The 19,935-nt window shown below is 43.2% G+C and overlaps 1 protein-coding gene across 1 annotated transcript; it reads left to right on the top strand.

Moving 5' to 3' along the window:
- Window positions 1–676: 676 nt before the first annotated feature.
- LOC123489656 (protein NLRC3-like) lies at window positions 677–15,743 on the top strand. Its single transcript, XM_045220081.1, is given in 10 exon segments — window positions 677–763; window positions 2,871–3,064; window positions 3,226–5,026; window positions 7,051–7,224; window positions 11,419–11,483; window positions 11,486–11,591; window positions 11,991–12,037; window positions 12,174–12,732; window positions 13,482–13,529; window positions 15,581–15,743. Coding segments are annotated over 9 exon segments (3,096 nt in total). The 5' UTR covers window positions 677–763; window positions 2,871–2,931.
- Window positions 15,744–19,935: the final 4,192 nt, after the last annotated feature.

Below are 19,935 nucleotides of genomic sequence, written 5' to 3'. Positions count from 1 at the left end.
AGCCTCCTCCTCCAACCTCCTCCAACCTCCTCTCACTCTTTCCCCTCACGCTAAATTTCACTACACTGTCCAATGCATTTAAATAGCTTGCCCGCTCCACAGCAAGCTGTTCTATCAGCGCTGATTGGTCAAGTCATTTAATGTGGAGCTAAATTAAATAAAAATAGAGAGATTTCAGAGGTTTAAGAAATGAACAGATATGAACAATATAAACCGTTACTTTTTTTGGGTTTGAACCGGTTCAGAACTTAATTTTGCTGGTCTGAACAGTGAACAAAAAAAATAACGGTTCTGGTTGTTATATTTAACTGACATGCTGTTATCGAGGTAATTTCATTTAGCAGGTGACGTTGTTGTGTGAACTCTGTAAAAGTCTTGTCAATGTTAATGCTACTTCAACAATGTTCAGAAATATTGACTGTTCTGTTATTTCTTATTGTAGCTGAGTGAGCTGTGACTCTAAAATGAGTCTCTCTGGGGAGAGAGAGGAGGGGACCACTGCCTCTAAAATGAGTCTCTCTGGGGAGAGAGAGGAGGGGACCACTGCCTCTAAAATGAGTCTCTCTGGGGAGAGAGAGGAGGGGACCACTGTCTCTAAAATGGGTCTGTCTGGGGAGAGAGAAGAGGAGACCACTGCCTCTAAAATGAGTCTCTCTGGGGAGAGAGAGGAGAGAGGCACTGCCACTAAGAGGAAGTATTCTGAGAGAGAGGAGGGGGCCACTGCCTCTAAAAAGAGTCTGACTCAAGATACCAGTTCTAAGAGGTAAGAGATCAATTGTAAATATAGTTATTTTAAAGATATACAACTAATTTAAGAGAAGTGTTTCCAAAAATCCTTTGACCAGGGGGCCTCCCGAGTGGTGCAGTGGTCTAAGGCACTGCATCGCAGTGCTAGCTGTGCCACTAGAGATCCTGGTTTGAGTCCAGGCTCTGTCGCAGCCGGCCGCGACCGGGAGACCCATGGGGCGGCGCACAATTGGCCCAGTGTCATCCAGGGTAGGGGAGGGTTTGGCCGGCTATGCTATTATATTGGGTTCTGTAGAATACTATCAGTATGTGATCTTGCAGACATTGATTGATGTAGCTTTATTAAACAAGCACCATTCTCCATTCATCACTGAAAGGGCCAGAGTAGTCTGTTCTCTGGGCAGTGAATGAGTAGAGTAGAGACTGTGTGTAAAGTAGAGAATCCCATACAGTGAATGAGTAGAGTAGAGACTGTGTGTAAAGTAGAGAATCCCATACAGTGAATGAGTGGAGTAGAGACTGTGTAAAGTAGAGAATCCTATAGTGAATGAGTAGAGTAGAGACTGTGTGTAAAGTAGAGAATCCCATACAGTGAATGAGTAGAGTAGAGACTGTGTAAATAGAGAATCCCATAGTGAATGAGTAGAGTAGAGACTGTGTGTAAAGTAGAGAATCCCATACAGTGAATGAGTAGAGTAGAGACTACGTAAAGTAGAGAATCCCATAGTGAATGAGTAGAGTAGAGACTGTGTAAAGTAGAGAATCCCATACAGTGAATGAGTAGAGTAGAGACTGTGTAAAGTAGAGAATCCCATACAGTGAATGAGTAGAGTAGAGACTGTGTGTAAAGTAGAGAATCCCATACAGTGAATGAGTAGAGTAGAGACTGTGTAAAGTAGAGAATCCTATAGTGAATGAGTAGAGTAGAGACTGTGTAAAGTAGAGGATCCCATAGTGAATGAGTAGAGTAGAGACTGTGTGTAAAGTAGAGAATCCCATAGTGAATGAGTAGAGTAGAGACTGTGTGTAAAGTAGAGAATCCCATAGTGAATGAGTAGAGTAGAGACTGTGTGTAAAGTAGAGAATCCCATACAGTGAATGAGTAGAGTAGAGACTGTGTGTAAAGTAGAGAATCCCATACAGTGAATGAGTAGAGTAGAGACTGTGTGTAAAGTAGAGAATCCCATAGTGAATGAGTAGAGTAGAGACTGTGTGTAAAGTAGAGAATCCCATAGTGAATGAGTAGAGTAGAGACTGTGTGTAAAGTAGAGAATCCCATAGTGAATGAGTAGAGTAGAGACTGTGTAAAGTAGAGAATCCCATAGTGAATGAATGAGTAGAGTAGAGACTGTGTAAAGTAGAGAATCCCATAGTGAATGAGTAGAGTAGAGACTGTGTAAAGTAGAGAATCCCATACAGTGAATGAGTAGAGTACAGACTGTGTAAAGTAGAGAATCCCATAGTGAATGAGTAGAGTAGAGACTGTGTGTAAAGTAGAGAATCCCATAGTGAATGAGTAGAGTAGAGACTGTGTGTAAAGTAGAGAATCCCATAGTGAATGAGTAGAGTAGAGACTGTGTGTAAAGTAGAGAATCCCATACAGTGAATGAGTAGAGTAGAGACTGTGTGTAAAGTAGAGAATCCCATACAGTGAATGAGTAGAGTAGAGACTGTGTGTAAAGTAGAGAATCCCATAGTGAATGAGTAGAGTAGAGACTGTGTGTAAAGTAGAGAATCCCATAGTGAATGAGTAGAGTAGAGACTGTGTGTAAAGTAGAGAATCCCCATAGTGAATGAGTAGAGTAGAGACTGTGTAAAGTAGAGAATCCCATAGTGAATGAATGAGTAGAGTAGAGACTGTGTAAAGTAGAGAATCCCATAGTGAATGAGTAGAGTAGAGACTGTGTAAAGTAGAGAATCCCATAGTGAATGAGTAGAGTAGAGACTGTGTGTAAAGTAGAGAATCCCGTACATGCTTCAGATTTTTAGCAATCTGGAAAAGGCTTCAGAACAGCAGCCCCTCATTTCAAAGAAACATCAGGACTTGAGTTCAGCTATGCAGTTGTTGATGTGATATTGATGCACTATTGATGAAGTGATCTGTCTCCCTGTTTTGTTGAAAGTGTCCAGAAGCCCAGAGCAGAGTCACCTACACCCAGCCGGGAACCTCTGAGACGTGGCAAAATGTCTGAACAACAGATGAAAAGCTCTGACTACCAGTTGGACTATGAAAACGTTCAGGATCCAGTTGAGACGATGGAGGGGATTGTCAGCCAGGGTGCTGTAATGTTCACACACAACCCTCTGGGTATGAGGAGTAAGACTGGGAGTTACAACAGCCCTCCCGTCCACACCTTACATCTTTCTCTATTGATCAAATTACTGCTTTAATATTAGATCATGTTGATCAATTTTAACATTCAAAAGTTAATCTTCTAGTTTTATGGTATTAATATCAATCTCATGTTTTTCCTACAGGTCAAACTCTTCTGACAGTCCAACAAGACATTAAGGCTAAACTGAAACACAAGTATCAACACATATCTGAAGGAATTGGACACCATGGAAACCAAAGTCTGTTAAAGGACATCTACACAGAGCTCTACATCACAGAGGGTGGAAGTGGAGGGGTCAATAATGAACATGAGGTGAGACAGATAGAGATGGCATCCAAGAAACAAACCACACAAGAGACACCAATCAAATGCAACGACATCTTCAAGCCTTTACCTGGACAAGACAAACCTATCAGAACTGTGCTGACAAAAGGAATCGCTGGCATTGGAAAAACAGTCTCTGTGCAGAAGGTCATCCTTGACTGGGCAGAGGGAAAAGCAAATCAGGACGTTCATTTCATGTTTCCTCTTCCTTTCCGTGATCTGAACCTGAAAAAGGACCAATACAGTCTGATGCAACTTCTTTCCCACTACTTCTCAGAGCTGAAAGAGATTGACAGCATTGAAGATGGTGAAACCAAAACTGTTTTCATTTTTGATGGTCTGGATGAGTGTCGACTTCCTCTAGACTTCAAAAACAATGAGAGGTGCTGTGATGTCACGAAGCCAACCTCAGTGGACGTGCTGCTGACAAACCTCATCAAGGGGAATCTGCTTCCCTCTGCTCTCCTCTGGATAACCTCACGGCCTGCAGCAGCCAATCAGATCCCTCCTGAGTGTGTTGACCAGGTGACAGAGGTACGAGGGTTCAATGATCCACAGAAGGAGGAGTACTTCAGGAAGAAAATCACAGATCAGAATCTGGCCAATGAAATCATCAAACACATGAAGACATCAAGGAGCCTCCACATCATGTGCCTCATGCCAGTCTTCTGTTGGATATCAGCCACTGTCCTTGAGATGATGCTGAAAGAGGCAGAGAAGGATGAAGTCCCCAAAACTCTGACCCAGATGTTCACACACTTCACGCTCATCCAAATCATTGTGAAGAACAAGAAGTACAACAAAGCCACAGAGACAAACCCAAAGGAACTGTCTCAGTCAGACAAAGAGATGATCCTGAAACTGGCAAAGCTGGCTTTCCAACAGCTGCAGAAGGGCAACCTGATCTTCTATGAGGAGGACCTGAGAGAGTGTGGCCTTGATGTCACAGAGGCATCAGAGTACTCAGCATTGTGTACAGAGATCTTTAAAGAAGAATCTGGGCTGAACCAAGAGAAGGTCTACAGCTTTGTGCATCTGAGCATGCAGGAGTTTCTAGCAGCAGTGCATGCTTCAGAATCATGTCTGGACAAGAAGGAAAATGTTTTTTCCACCACTAGTGAGGATGAAGAGGAGGAGTCAATCCAGTTGTTTGACTTACACAGGAGAGCAGTGGACCAGGCCTTGAAGAGTGAGAATGGACACCTGGACCTGTTCCTCCGCTTCCTTCTGGGTCTCTCACTGGAGTCCAATCAGAATCTGTTACGAGGCCTTCTGACACAGACAGGAAGTACAACACAGAGCAATGAGGAAACAGTCAAGAGAACAGTCAGGTACCTTTCAGACAAGATCAAAAGGGAATCCTCACCAGAAAGGATCATCAACTTGTTCCACTGTCTGAATGAACTTGGTGCCAACTCTCTAGTTGAAGACATGCAAACCTCCCTGCGATCAGGAACTCTTTCAGAAACAAGACTAAAACGTGACCAATGTTCAGCCCTGGCCTACCTGTTACTGATGTCAGAGGAGGTGCTGGAGGAGTTTGACCTGAAGACATACAACACATTAGGGAAAGGTTATCAGAGGTTGCTGCCGGTAGTGAAAACCTGCAAGAGAGCACTGTAAGTTCTGTTATTGAGTTGATGTATACAGTATCATTATTCTGAAGGATTTGTATATCTAACAGATGATCTCCTCTCTCCAGACTGGATCGCTGTGAACTCACATATGAATCCTGTGAGACTCTGGCTTCAGCTCTGCAGACACCAAACTCCCCCCTGAGAGAACTGGACCTCAGCTACAATGACCTGGAAGACAGAGGAGTGGAGCTGCTCTGTGTTGGACTAACCAGTCCACTCTGCAACATACAGACACTAGTGTGAGTTAAATATCTTCAGTATCCACTGTGAGTGTTTATATATTATGTATGTAGTTAGTATGTGTATGTTTTTAACATTATTTGAACATCTTGGTAAATATGCAGAAACATACATCAAATGTGATAAATATATCAAACTAAGGTTAAATGTCTTACATTTTACATTTTACATTTTAGTCATTTAGCAGACGCTCTTATCCAGAGCGACTTACAGGAGCAATTAGGGTTAAGTGCCTTGCTCAAGGGCACATTTACGTCATTTAGCAGACGCTCTTATCCAGAGCGACTCACTAATTGGTGCATTCACCCTATAGCCAGTGGGATAACCACTTTACAATTTTTTGGGAGGGGGGTGGGTAGAAGGATTACTTTATCCTATCCCAGGTATTCCTTAAAGAGGTGGGGTTTCAAATGTCTCCGGAAGGTGGTGAGTGACTCCGCTGTCCTGGCGTCGTGAGGGAGCTTGTTCCACCATTGGGGTGCCAGAGCAGCGAACAGTTTTGACTGGGCTGAGCGGGAACTATGCTTCCGCAGAGGAAGGGGAGCCAGCAGGCCAGAGGTGGATGAACGCAATGCCCTCGTTTGGGTGTAGGGACTGATCAGAGCCCGAAGGTACAGAGGTGCCGTTCCCCTCACTGCTCCATAGGCAAGCACCATGGTCTTGTAACGGATGCGAGCTTCAACTGGAAGCCAGTGGAGTGTGCGGAGGAGGGGGGGTGACGTGAGAGAACTTGGGAAGGTTGAACACCAGACGGGCTGCGGCATTCTGGATGAGTTGTAGGGGTTTAATGGCACAGGCAGGGAGGCCAGCCAACAGCGAGTTGCAGTAATCCAGACGGGAGATGACAAGTGCCTGGATTAGGACCTGTGCCGCTTCCTGTGTAAGGCAGGGTCGTACTCTCCGAATGTTGTAGAGCATGAACCTGCAGGAGCGGGTCACCGCCTTGATGTTAGCGGAGAATGACAGGGTGTTGTCCAGGGTCACGCCAAGGCTCTTCGCACTCTGGGAGGAGGACACAACGGAGTTGTCAACCGTGATGGCGAGATCATGGAACGGGCAGTCCTTCCCCGGGAGGAAGAGCAGCTCCGTCTTGCCAGGGTTCAGCTTGAGGTGGTGATCCGTCATCCATACTGATATGTCTGCCAGACATGCAGAGATGCGATTCGCCACCTGGTTATCAGAAGGGGGAAAGGAGAAGATTAGTTGTGTATCGTCAGCGTAGCAATGATAGGAGAGGCCATGTGAGGATATGACAGAGCCAAGTGACTTGGTGTATAGGGGAGAAAAGGAGAGGGCCTAGAACTGAGCCCTGGGGGACACCAGTGGTGAGAGCACGTGGTGCGGAGACAGCTTCTCGCCACACCACTTGGTAGGAGCGACCGGTCAGGTAGGACGCAATCCAGGAGTGAGCCGCGCCGGAGATGCCCAGCTCGGAGAGGGTGGAGAGGAGGATCTGATGGTTCACAGTATCAAAGGCAGCAGACAGGTCTAGAAGGACAAGAGCAGAGGAGAGGGAGTTAGCTTTAGCAGTGCGGAGAGCCTCCGTGACACAGAGAAGAGCAGTCTCAGTTGAATGACCAGTCCTGAAACCTGACTGGTTTGGATCAAGAAGGTCATTCTGAGAGAGATAGCAAGAGAGTCTTGAGTGAGTTAGTATGTTTTTAACATTGGTTAATCATGTGTCCTTCTGTTATTGTCTTAATGTATCTCATTATTCTTAAAGCTTTGCATATTTAACAGTGTATCACTATATCTCCTCTCTCCAGACTGTCTGGCTGTAAACTCACATATGAATCCTGTGAGACTCTGGCCTCAGCTCTGCAGACACCAAACTCCCCCCTGAGAGAACTGGACCTCCGCTACAATGACCTGGGAGACAGAGGAGTGGAGCTGCTCTGTGTTGGACTAACCAGTCCACTCTGCAACATACAGACACTAGTGTGAGTTAAATATCTTCAGTATCCACTGTGAGTGTTTATATATTATGTATGTACTATATACTGAACAAGAATATAAACGCAACATGCAACAATTTGAAAGGTTTTACTGAGTTACAGTTCATATGAGGAAATCAGTCAATTGAAATAAATTCATTAGGCCCTAATCTATGGATTTCTCATAAATGGGAATTCAGATATGCATCTGTTGGTCACAGATACCTTTAAAAAAATAAGTATGGGTGTGTATCAGAAAACCAGTCCGTATCTGGTGTGACCACCATTTGCCTCATGCAGCGCGACACGTCTCCTTCACATAGAGTTGATCAGGCTGTTGATTGTGGCCTGTGGAATGTTCTCCCACTCCTCTTCAATGGCTGTGCGAAGTTGCTGGAAACTGCCGGGAACTGGAAGATGCTGTCGTACACGTCGATCCAGAGCATCCCAAACATGCATGTCTGGTGAGTATGCAGTCCATGGAAGAACTGGGACATTTTCAGTTTCCAGGAATTGTATACAGATCCTTGCGACACGGGGCCGTGCATTATCATGCTGAAACATGAGGTGATGGGGGCGGTTGAATGGCACGACAATGGGCCTCAGGATCTCATCACGGTATCTCTGTGCATTCAAATTGCCATCGATAAAATGCGATTTTGTTCATTGTCCGTAGCTTATGCCGGCCCATACCATAACCCCACCGCCACCATGGGGCACTCTGTTCACAACGTTGACATCAGCAAACCGCTCGCCCACACAATGCCATCACGACGCCATACACGCTTTCTGCCATCTTCCCGGTACAGTTGAAACCGGGATTCATCCGTGAAGAGCACACTTCTCCAGTGTGCCAGTGGCCATCGACGGTGAGCATTTGCCCACAGAAGTCGGTTACGACGCCGAACTGCAGTCAGGTCAAGACCCTGGTGAGGATGACGAGCACGCAGATGAGCTTCCCTGAGACGGTTTCTGACAGTTTGTGCAGACATTTTTCGGTTGTGAAAACCCACAGTTAAATCAGCTGTCCTGGTGGCTTGTCTCAGACCATCCTGCATGTGAAGAAGCCGGATGTGGAGGTCCTGGGCTGGCGTGGTTACATGTGGTCTGTAATCGTGAGGCCGGTTGGATGTACTGCCAAATTCTCTAAAACGATGTTGGAGGCGGTTTATGGTAGAGAAATTAACATAAAATTCTCTAGCAACAGCTCTGGTGGACATTCCTGCAGTCATCATGCCAATTGCACGCTCCCTCAAAACTTGACACATCTGTGGCATTGTGTTGTGTGACAAAACTGTACATTTCAGTGTGGCCTTTTATTGTCCCCAGCACAAGGTGCACCTGTGTAATGATCATGCAGTTTAATCAGCTTCTTGATATACCACACCTGTCAGGTGAATGGATTATCTTAACAAAATGGATTATCTTAACAAAGGAGAAATGCTCACTAACAGGGATCTAAACAAATTTATGCACAACATTTGAGAGAAATAAGCTTTTGTGCGTATGGAACATATCTGGGATCTTTTATTTCAGCTCATGAAACGTGGGACCAACACTTTACATGTTGGGTTTATATTTTTGTTCAGTATAGTTAGTATGTGTATGTTTTTAAAATTATTTTAATATTTTGGGACATATCCAGAAACATACAGTGGGGAAAAAAAGTATTTAGTCAGCCACCAATTGTGCAAGTTCTCCCACTTAAAAAGATGAGAGAGGCCTGTAATTTTCATCATAGGTACACGTCAACTATGACAGACAAAATGAGAGAAAAAAATCCAGAAAATCACATTGTAGGATTTTTAATGAATTTAGTAGCAAATTATGGTGGAAAATAAGTATTTGGTCAATAACAAAAGTTTCTCAATACTTTGTTATATACCCTTTGTTGGCAATGACACAGGTCAAACGTTTTCTGTAAGTCTTCACAAGGTTTTCACACACTTTTGCTGGTATTTTGGCCCATTCCTCCATACAGATCTCCTCTAGAGCAGTGATGTTTTGGGGCTGTCGCTGGGCAACACGGACTTTCAACTCCCTCCAAAGATTTTCTATGGGGTTGAGATCTGGAGACTGGCTAGGCCACTCCAGGACCTTGAAATGCTTCTTACGAAGCCACTCCTTCGTTGCCCGAGCGGTGTGTTTGGGATCATTGTCATGCTGAAAGACCCAGCCACGTTTCATCTTCAATGACCTTGCTGATGGAAGGAGGTTTTCACTCAAAATATCACGATACATGGCCCCATTCATTCTTTCCTTTACACGGATCAGTCGCCCTGGTCCTTTGCAGAAAAATAGCCCCAAAGCACATGATTTTTCCACCCTCATGCTTCACAGTAGGTATGGTGTTCTTTTGGATGCAACTCAGCATTCTTTGTCCTCCAAACACGACTGAGTTGAGTTTTTTACCAAAAAGTTATATTTTGGTTTCATCTGACCATATGACATTCTCCCCAATCCTCTTCTGGATCATCCAAATGCACTCTAGCAAACTTCAGACGGGCCTGGACATGTACTGGCTTAAGCAGGGGGACACGTCTGGCACTGCAGGATTTGAGTCCCTGGCGGCGTAGTGTGTTACTGATGGTAGGCTTTGTTACTTTGGTCCCAGCTCTCTGCAGGTCATTCACTAGGTCCCCCCGTGTGGTTCTGGGATTTTTGCTCACCGTTCTTGTGATCATTTTGACCCCACGGGTGAGATCTTGCGTGGAGCCCCAGATCGAGGGAGATTATCAGTGGTCTTGTATGTCTTCCATTTCCTAATAATTGCTCCCACAGTTGATTTCTTCAAACCAAGCTGCTTACCTATTGCAGGTTCAGTCTTCCCCAGCCTGGTGCAGGTCTACAATTTTGTTTCTGGTGTCCTTTGACAGCTCTTTGGTCTTGGCCATAGTGGAGTTTGGAGTGTGACTGTTTGAGGTTGTGGACACGTGTCTTTTATACTGATAACAAGTTCAAACAGGTGCCATTAATACAGGTAACGAGTGGAGGACAGAGGAGCCTCTTAAAGAAGAAGTTACAGGTCTGTGAGTGCCAGTAATCTTGCTTGTTTGTAGGTGACCAAATACTTATTTTCCACCATAATTTGCAAATAAATTCATAAAAAATCCTACAATGTGATTTTCTGGATTTTCTGTTCTCATTTTGTCTGAAATAGTTGACGTGTACCTATGATGAAAATTACAGGCCTCTCTCATCTTTTTAAGTGGGAGAACTTGCACAATTGGTGGCTGACTAAATACTTTTTTCCCCCACTGTACATAACATATATAAAACTAAGGTAAATATCTTGAGTGAGTTATTATGTTTTTAACATTGGTTAATCATGTGTCCTTCTGTTATTATCTTAATGCATCTCATTATTCTTAAAGCTTTGCATATTTAACAGTGTATCAACATATCTCCTCTCTCCAGACTGGCTGGCTGTAAACTCACATATGAATCCTGTGAGACTCTGGCCTCAGCTCTGCAGACACCAAACTCCCCCCTGAGAGAACTGGACCTCAGCTACAATGACCTGGGAGACAGAGGAGTGGAGCTGCTCTGTGTTGGACTAACCAGTACACTCTGCAACATACAGACACTAGTGTGAGTTAACTTTCTTCAGTATGAGTTATTATGTGGATGTTTTAAACATTTGTTAATCATGTGCTCTTCTGCCCTCTAGTCTAGGTCAGTGTGGTCTGACAGAGGGTTGCTGTTCAGATCTGGCCTCAGTCCTGAGTTCACCCAACTCACAACTGAAACAACTGGAGCTGAGAGACAATGACCTGCAGGACTCAGGAGTTACACAGCTGTCTGCTGGACTGGAGGATCCAGACTGTAAACTACACACACTGGGGTAAGTACAGCTGTTTCAGTCAGGTCGGTACTGAGCTGAGTTACACTGCCCTCTGCTGGACTGGAGGATCCAGACTGTAAACTACACACACTGGGGTATGTACAGCTGTTTTAGTCAGGTCGGTACTGAGCTGAGTTACACTGCCCTCTGCTGGACTGGAGGATCCAGACTGTAAACTACACACACTGGGGTAAGTACAGCTGTTTCAGTCAGGTCGTTACTGAGCTTAGTAAAACAAATACTCTGAACATCTGATGTTTCATCACAATGTTTGTGTCATGGACAAATGTATGGGTGTCCTACAAGATGATTGACACCAGTCCACCAACCTAGACAGCTGTTGTGTCTCTCTGTAGGCTGTCTGGCTGTCTGGTCACAGAGGAGGGCTGTGCTGCTCTGTCTTCAGCTCTGAGGTCAAACCCTCCCACCTGAAAGAGCTGGACCTGAGCTACAATCACCCAGGAGACTCTGCAGGGGGACTGCTTTCAGCTGCTCTGGTGGATCCCACAGATAAACTGATGAAGCTGAAGTAAGTCAGAATAGATGTCCTAATAGTGTGAGCAGTGGTTGTGTCCTATGTAGTGTAGTAGGTTCAGTAACATGAGGACATGATGGTAGAATTAAGGGGACGTTTACCCAGCAGGCTTAGCACTCCAACACAGCATACATCATCACCACATGAATACTCTTCTTCTGCATCTCTGATATCCTGTTGGAATTGTACTATGTTCTGTATGCAGTATGTAGGATAGAATACCTGTATGTCTCTAGTAATGAATTGTACTCTGTTCTGTATGCAGTAGGTAGGATAGAATACCTGTATGTCTCTAGTAATGAACTTGGATAGTGCACCAGAACACAGCAATATGGTTTAAATGTTGACTGCTTTATTAGGTCTTTGTCAGTCAATAACCTGTTTCTCCTACAGTGTGGATCATGGTGGAGAGTTCAGGCTGAAACCAGGGCTGAGGAAATGTAAGTCTCTTCAATCCTAATTAACTGCATATTCAGAACTACAGGAACATAGTAACTAATCAATACTTGTTCTCTACCTACAAAACAACATTTTATATGAAGATGTGGTTTGATTAAACTCTCCTTTTGTCTACAGATGCCTGTCATCTCACCCTGGACCCAAATACAGCAAACCCAGAACTGATACTGTCTGAGGGGAACAGGAAGGTGACATGGGTGGAGGAGAAGCAGCATTATGAAGACCATCCAGACAGATTTGACCATTATCCCCAAGTTCTCTGCAGAGAAGTCTTATCTGGATCTCGTTATTACTGGGAGGTGGAGTGGGATGGTGACATTTCTCACATTTGTGTGGTGTACAATGGAATGCAGAGGAAGGGAGAGATGGACAGTTGGTTTGGATACAACAGGAAGTCCTGGGGTTTAGTCTGCAATGACACAGGTTTTCAATTGTACCATGCTGGAGTCATCAGATCCATCCCTGGTCCTGTTTCTAACAGAGTTGGAGTGTATCTGGACTGGCCAGCTGGTACTTTGTCCTTCTATAGCGTGTCCTCCTCTGGTACACTGACACACCTTTACACAGAACACACCACATTCACTGAACCCCTCTATCCTGGGTTTGGGTTTGGGTTTGGGGTTTATTCCTCCTCCTCAGTGACCCTGTGTCAGATAGATGACCAACACATTCAAAGGTGAGTCATAGCAATGTTTTATCATGTGTTTTCCTCTGGAATCATTCCTACAATTAGATTAGTAGTAGTGGTGTGTTTTAGTGTGTTCTGTTGGACCTACAGACAGTTAGATTAGTAGTAGTGGTGTGTTTTAATGTGTTCTGTTGGACCTACAGACAGTTAGATTAGTAGTAGTGGTGTGTTTTAATGTGTTCTGTTGGACCTACAGACAGTTAGATTAGTAGTAGTGGTGTGTTTTAATGTGTTCTGTTGGACCTACAGACAGTTAGATTAGTAGTAGTGGTGTGTTTTAATGTGTTCTGTTGGACCTACAGACAGTTAGATTAGTAGTAGTGGTGTGTTTTAATGTGTTCTGTTGGACCTACAGACAGTTAGATTAGTAGTAGTGGTGTGTTTTTAATGTGTTCTGTTGGACGTACAGATGTTTCCTCTCCTATGTCTCACTGTAGTGTCAGTTTCACTCTCCACAAGAGGGCATCAGAACCTGTTAAAATGATACCTGGTGACTTCACGTCTCTAGGGGCTTTCATCAAGATAAGCAATGTCACCTGTATTGTCACCATCAGTATGACTTCGTGGAAGTTGACATAGTGTTATGTCACATTTGGCAATGCACCCTACATAGGGAGCTGTTCTGTCACCCTTTATACACCCTTTGTATTGCTTATGAAGACTGTATGTATGCTATATAAAGCCTTTATAAGTTGTTTTTAGTTTAATCACAGTCTATCCATCTGCTTTCCCAACAGCAGAGACCATGATGGAGAGTGTTGTATCAAGCCTGGACCTGAGAATATGTGAGTGTTAACTGATTTAATTGTTTTCAATCAAAAATACTTTTAAAGCGTTCTTTATACTTGAGTCCCAGGCAAGGAACACAATCATGATCTATTTGGTCAAAACAAACTTAAAGGTAGAGTCAGCAATATGATGTAGATGCACAAAGTAAACATCATAGTGGGTAAACTTCTACAACAACTAAGAGCGTTGGAGCGCGATGCTAAACTTCTCTGTTTTGGTCCCGTGGCTACCACGCTGTAAGAGAGTGAAGAGAACCCGTGCACATGGGCAGAGACTGTGTGAGAGAGAAGTCAGGCATCTTGCTCATCACAATATCTGCGGTGCTGCTCGTACAACATCATTTAGCTGACTCTACCTTTAAGCTCTCATCCTGGGATCTACCAGAAATCAGGCCCCCAACATCTCCAAAACATGGACCAGAACCATGTTGTTTCCTGCTTCCACAAACATTCATTAATATAACACTAATGTCAGATTATGGTATGATAATGAGTGTACATTCTGAGACTGTTGCTCACTTACATTCATTTTTATTACAAGTCTGTTTAATATTTATTAATTCATTATTACATGAGATTGTCCGTCTTAAATAACAACTACTTTTGACTTCAGGGATTCCTCAGAGCTGTAAGACTTGTGACCATGTTGAGGTAAGTCATAATGTCAATTCTCACTTTTACATACCTTCAGGAGTCAGGCACAGTCTGAAAGCCAGGTGTGTACTGACCAACCATTCATACTGGGATATAGACAGTCCTGTGTTCTGCTTTAGTAATATAAACACAGTCTGAAAGCCAGGTGTGTACTGACCAACCATTCATACTGGGATATAGACAGTCCTGTGTTCTGCTTTAGTAATATAAACACAGTCTGAAAGCCAGGTGTGTACTGACCAACCATTCATACTGGGATATAGACAGTCCTGTGTTCTGCTTTAGTAATATAAACACAGTCTGAAAGCCAGGTGTGTACTGACCAACCATTCATACTGGGATATAGACAGTCCTGTGTTCTGCTTTTAGTAATATAAACACAGTCCGAAAGCCAGGTGTGTACTGACCAACCATTCATACTGGGGATATAGACAGTCCTGTGTTCTGCTTTAGTAATATAAACACAGTCTGAAAGCCAGGTGTGTACTGACCAACCATTCATACTGGGATATAGACAGTCCTGTGTTCTGCTTGTAGGAATGCAGGATTTTAACTTCTGTCATATTTTGTCATTAGACAGTTTAATTGGATAAATCACCAGCATTCCATGTAACATTGAAAAATTACTTTGTTCATTTAATGGGCCAGTTTCCCGGACAAAGATTAAGCCTAGTCTTGGACCTTAAATAACTTTCTATTGAAACTTCCATTGATCATGCTTTATGTCCAGCACTAGACTCAATCTGTGTCCAGGAAACTGGCCCCATATGTATAACTGACATGCTTGTCCTTGTTCAGACTCCACACACTGGCTTCCGATTGAACCCGACATCCACTGTCCAGGGAGTGACAATGTTCAGGTAAAATAACTACTTTTAACATTTCATTCCACTTGCTAGTGTATTTCCCCATTACCTTTGGGAATAGGCTTCTAATCCAACCTCTCCATTTGACGATTGACCCTCTCTACCATATCTTGTTGTTGCCCTCAGGCACAGGACACCCAAAGGGCGTTATGAGTGCACAGTGTCTGGGCTCCGCTGGGTGTGTGAGAGATGTCATTCTGAAGTATCACTTCAGGAACTGGGAACCCTACAGTCAACTTCTGAAAGACAAGCAGTACGGACAAGGTGGTCCATTGCTGGACATCACTATGGAGTTAGGTGAACTGGAGGAAGTTCATCTGCCACACTTTGTCTGTTTAGGTAAAACCATATAGACATAGTATTCAGAAAGACATTTCCATGTAACTGAGTTTCACTTCCCTGAATGAATGAATGAATATTCTGGGAGTTTGAGTTTACTGTGATCTGATACTGCATATTCTTTGTGTTTTAGGTGGATGAATAATACAATATTTGTCTTTCTGTCTCCTTTTTTATTGTGTTGTTCAGGACCAACCCTTCCCTGAGGAATGAGATGAAGATTCTTCATGTAGAGGAACATGGAGTGTCTGTTGAGGAAGTGCATGAGGTCACCAGATTCCATGCTAAGATTCTCCATCCCAAGTTCTCAGCTATCGCTGTTATACTGAGCTATATCTTTTTTGGAACGTAGATGTCCACTGTGACGTGGTCCTCTATATGGCAGTAAAAAAAGGCAACAGTAATTTCACGGCTGTACATGCTCCTCAGAAACTCCAGTCAGAAAGAGGTGAGGCACCATCATTGAAGTGACAACAGTATGTTGAAACTTACTAAAGGAAAGCTGATAGTTTGTTGAAAATCTATAGATTACAAAGACAACATGCAGCTCTGTGAGAAATCTATTTCTGTCTCATTCATTTGAAGAGCCAGTAGACGGCACTCTTCTCTCTGTTCGAAGGAGAACCCAATGCCCCGGGGCAGTGAAGGGGACATTGCCCTGAGTAGTGTGCTGTCTTTCGCATGGGACGTTAAACATGTTTCCTGACTCTCTGTGAACACTAAAGATCCCATGGCACTTATCGTAAGAGTAGGGGTGTTAACCCCGGTGTCCTGGCTAAATTCACTATCTGGCCCTCATACCATCATGGCCACCTAATCATCCCCAGCTTCCAATTGGCTCATTCATCCCCTTTCCCCTGTAACACTTCCCGAGGTCGTTGCTGTAAAATAGACTCTCTTCTCAGTCAATTACCTGGTAAAATAAGGGTAAAAAATCAATACATTGATTGTACAAATTTTTTGGGCTTGACAAAAAAGGATTGCTCAGTGAGCTGCATGTTGTGTGAATTATTAGACTACATTGTTCAGACTGACTACTACACTGCTCATTTTGTAGGCTGTTCGGGACCGGGAGAAGAATCAGGTGTCCCAAGGATATTCAGAATTTCTGCTGTCAAGTCCAAACGGATCCTTAAAGCTGAACAGTTGGTTTGCAGTCAAGAATCCCCATTCCTCCTCCATCTATCCAGAGGTGCAGTTTTAGCAGGCTGAGGACATGTATCTGTCATATTATATATTAATAACTGGAATATCATTCTATTTCTTTCTCTCTCTCTCTCTCTGTCTGTTGTCTCAATCGTTGCACCATATGACCTTCTACAGAAGATTCAGCTGTTACCTGCAGACACCACACCAAGCTGTTGTAAGATGGTTATGAGAAACACAGGGGTTGACATTGAGATGGAGTTAATCGGGGATGATGAGAGGACAGTATGGAAATCAGTGGTATCAAAAGGTAAGAAATACTATACATGAACAGTATGTCAATCATAAATGTCCTTTTCTTCCAGATGCTATTAAAATGTTTTTATGATATTTTCTCTATTTTGTCTTTTAGATGAATACAGCAAAGACTCTCATCCAATAGGTACGTTTGTTTTTGTGGACGAGGTTTATAAAAAGGGTTATAGAGCGAACGTCTCTTCAAGTTGTGATGAAGGACACTGATGAAGACCTTCATGAGTCATGTTCAGTGGGGTGATGAAGACCTTCATGAGTCATGTTCAGTGGGGTGATGAAGACCTTCATGAGTCATGTTCAGTGGGGTGATGAAGGTCTTCATGAGTCATGTTCAGTGGTGTGTAATGCTACAGAACATTCAGACAGAAACCCAGTGCCTTGCAAAAGTATCTGCATCACATTTTATTGTGTTACAAAGCGGGATTAAAAGGGATTTAATTGTCATTTTTTGTTAACAATCTACACAAAATACTCAAATGTCAAAGTGTAAGAATATTTATATATATATATATTTAGATTGATAGAAATGAAATAGCTCCCTGAGTCAATACATGTTAGAAACACCTTGGCAGCCATTACAGCTGGGAGTCTTCTTGGGTAAGTCTCTAAGAGCTTTCCACACCTGGATTGTACAATATTAGCCCATTATTCTTTTCATAATTCTTCAAGCTCTGTCAAGATGTTGGGGATCGTGGCTAGACTGCAGTTTTCAATTCTTGACATAGATCTTCAAGCAGATTTAAGTCAAAACTGTAACTTGGCCACTCCGGAACATTCACTGTCTTCTTGGTAAGCAACTCCAGTGTAGATGTGGCCTTGTGTTGTAGGTTATTGTCCTGCTGAAAGGTGAATTCCTCTCCCAGTGTCTGGTGAAAAGTAGACTGAAGCAAGTTTTCCTTTAGGATTTAGTCTGTTCTTAGCTCCATCCCGCTTTCTTTTTATCCTGAAAAACTCCTCAGTATTGTCAAGCATGCCCATAACATGATGCAGCCACCACCGTGCTTGAAAATAAGGAGGCAGTTACTCAGTGATGTGTTGTGTTGGATTTGCCCCAAACATGAGGCTTTGCATTTAGGCCAAAAAGTGGATTCCTTTGCCGTTTCCTTTTGCAGTATTACTTTAGTACCTTGTTGCATATAAGATGCATGTTTTGGAATATTTTTATTCTGTATATTTGTGTTATTTTAAGTCATTATTGTGGAGTCACTACAATGTTGTTGATCCATCCTCAGTTTTCTCCCGTCACAGACATTGAACTCTGTAGCTGTTTTAAAATCACCAATGGCCTCATGGTGACATCACTAAGCAGTTTCCTTCCTGTCCTGCAGCTCAGTTCAGAAGGACGACTGCATCTTTGATGTGTCTGGGTGGTTTAATACATCACCCACAGGATAATTATTAACTTGACCGTGCTTAAACAGATATTCAATGTCTGATGTGTTATTGTTACCCATCTACCAATCACTGCCCTTCTTTATGAGGCTTTCTAAAAAGATCCCTGGTCTTTGTATATAGTTGAGTCTGTGCTTGAAATGCGATACTTGACTGAGGGACCTTCCAGATGTTGAATGTATGGGGACATGTCCACTTTGACATTAGAGTATTCTGAGTAGATTGTTGATAACATTTAGGGCATCTGTTTTCAATGACTTCTCAATAAACCTAACAGGAAAAATTATTATTTCAATTTTTTATTTTAAATTGACTGACTTTAATTGGAATTGACCACAACCCTGGAGTCAGCTATATACAATAAATGACTATCAGAGGAATGATAACTGGAGAGACTGGAAGATGTAGAAACAGCTGCTGTTAACCCTAAAGCCATATTAATTTAATTGACCCCCCTTCAGCATTAACAGTCCCCGACATTCCTGCTGAGGAGTTTCTGAAGAAACACTGGGCTAAACTAATTCAGCGAACCAAAACTCAATGCCAATAGCAGATGATCTGTGGTCAAAGAACATGATTGGTGAAGAAGAGCACTCCAGAATAACAGCTGAAACAACTGAACAGGACCGAATGAGAAAACTACTGAAAGCAGTCATCCCCAAAGGACCAGAAGTGACGGGAGCTTGTCTCAAAGCTCTCGTTGAACATGAAAACCATCTTGTTAAGGACTTGAGTGAATCTAGGTAAGACAGTTTTCATTGCTCCCTCACTTGAATATGTGTAATGATTAAATATAGGTCAAATAAAAACACAGCTACCCAGATCAAAGAGGAACTGTTTTTCCAGAATGGAAGCATGTTTTTGTGTTTCTGTCTGTAATAAATGACTTATCTTATTGTAGTTACATCATAGGACCATCATCACATCATTATCTCAGGTTGAACTCCTCCTTCTCCTCCACACTTCTCTGATCTCTCTCTTCCCTTCTCCTCCATACTTTCTGTATCTTCTCTCTTCCCTTCTCCTCCATACGTTTTCTGATCTCTCTCTTCCTTCCTCCTCCCTACTTTCTGATCTCTCTCTCCCTTCTCCTCCATACTTTCTGATCTCTCTTCCCTCTCTCCTCCATCCTCTTTCTTGTAGAACCTAATCTGAAAGACGCTGAGGCCTGTCTCCAGTCTGTGGACTAAGACACTTCTTCACCTAATCTGAAGACACTGAGGCCTGTCTCCTAGTCTGTGGACTAAGACACTTCTACCTAATCTGAAGATGCTGAGGCCTGTCTCTAGTCTGTGGACTAAGACACTTCTTCACCTAATCTGAAGACGCTGAGGCCTGTCTCCTAGTCTGTGGACTAAGACACTTCTTCACCTAATCTGAAGACGCTGAGGCCTGTCTCCTAGTCTGTGGACTAAGACACTTCTTCACCTAATCTGAAGACGCTGAGGCCTGTCTCCTAGTCTGTGGACTAAGACACTTCTTCACCTAAGAATGTATTTTGTGTGTGTGTCTTTGTATATACTGTGTGAGTTGGTTCTGATTACTGTGATTAGTTCAATGTGTAAACGTCATATACTATACATTATAATCTGTCTGTTTTGGGTTTGCAGAATCATTGTATATCGTTGGTTTTCCATCCTATCATGTTACCACAAGATGTGACTGTCTAGCTCAGCGGTTCCAAACTTTCC

This window comes from Coregonus clupeaformis, unplaced genomic scaffold, assembly GCF_020615455.1.
Source record: "Coregonus clupeaformis isolate EN_2021a unplaced genomic scaffold, ASM2061545v1 scaf3116, whole genome shotgun sequence".
Taxonomy (NCBI): Eukaryota; Metazoa; Chordata; class Actinopteri; order Salmoniformes; family Salmonidae; genus Coregonus; species Coregonus clupeaformis.
The sequence above is the reverse complement of the archived record's forward strand: the minus strand, read 5'-3'. Positions and strand labels throughout refer to the sequence as shown.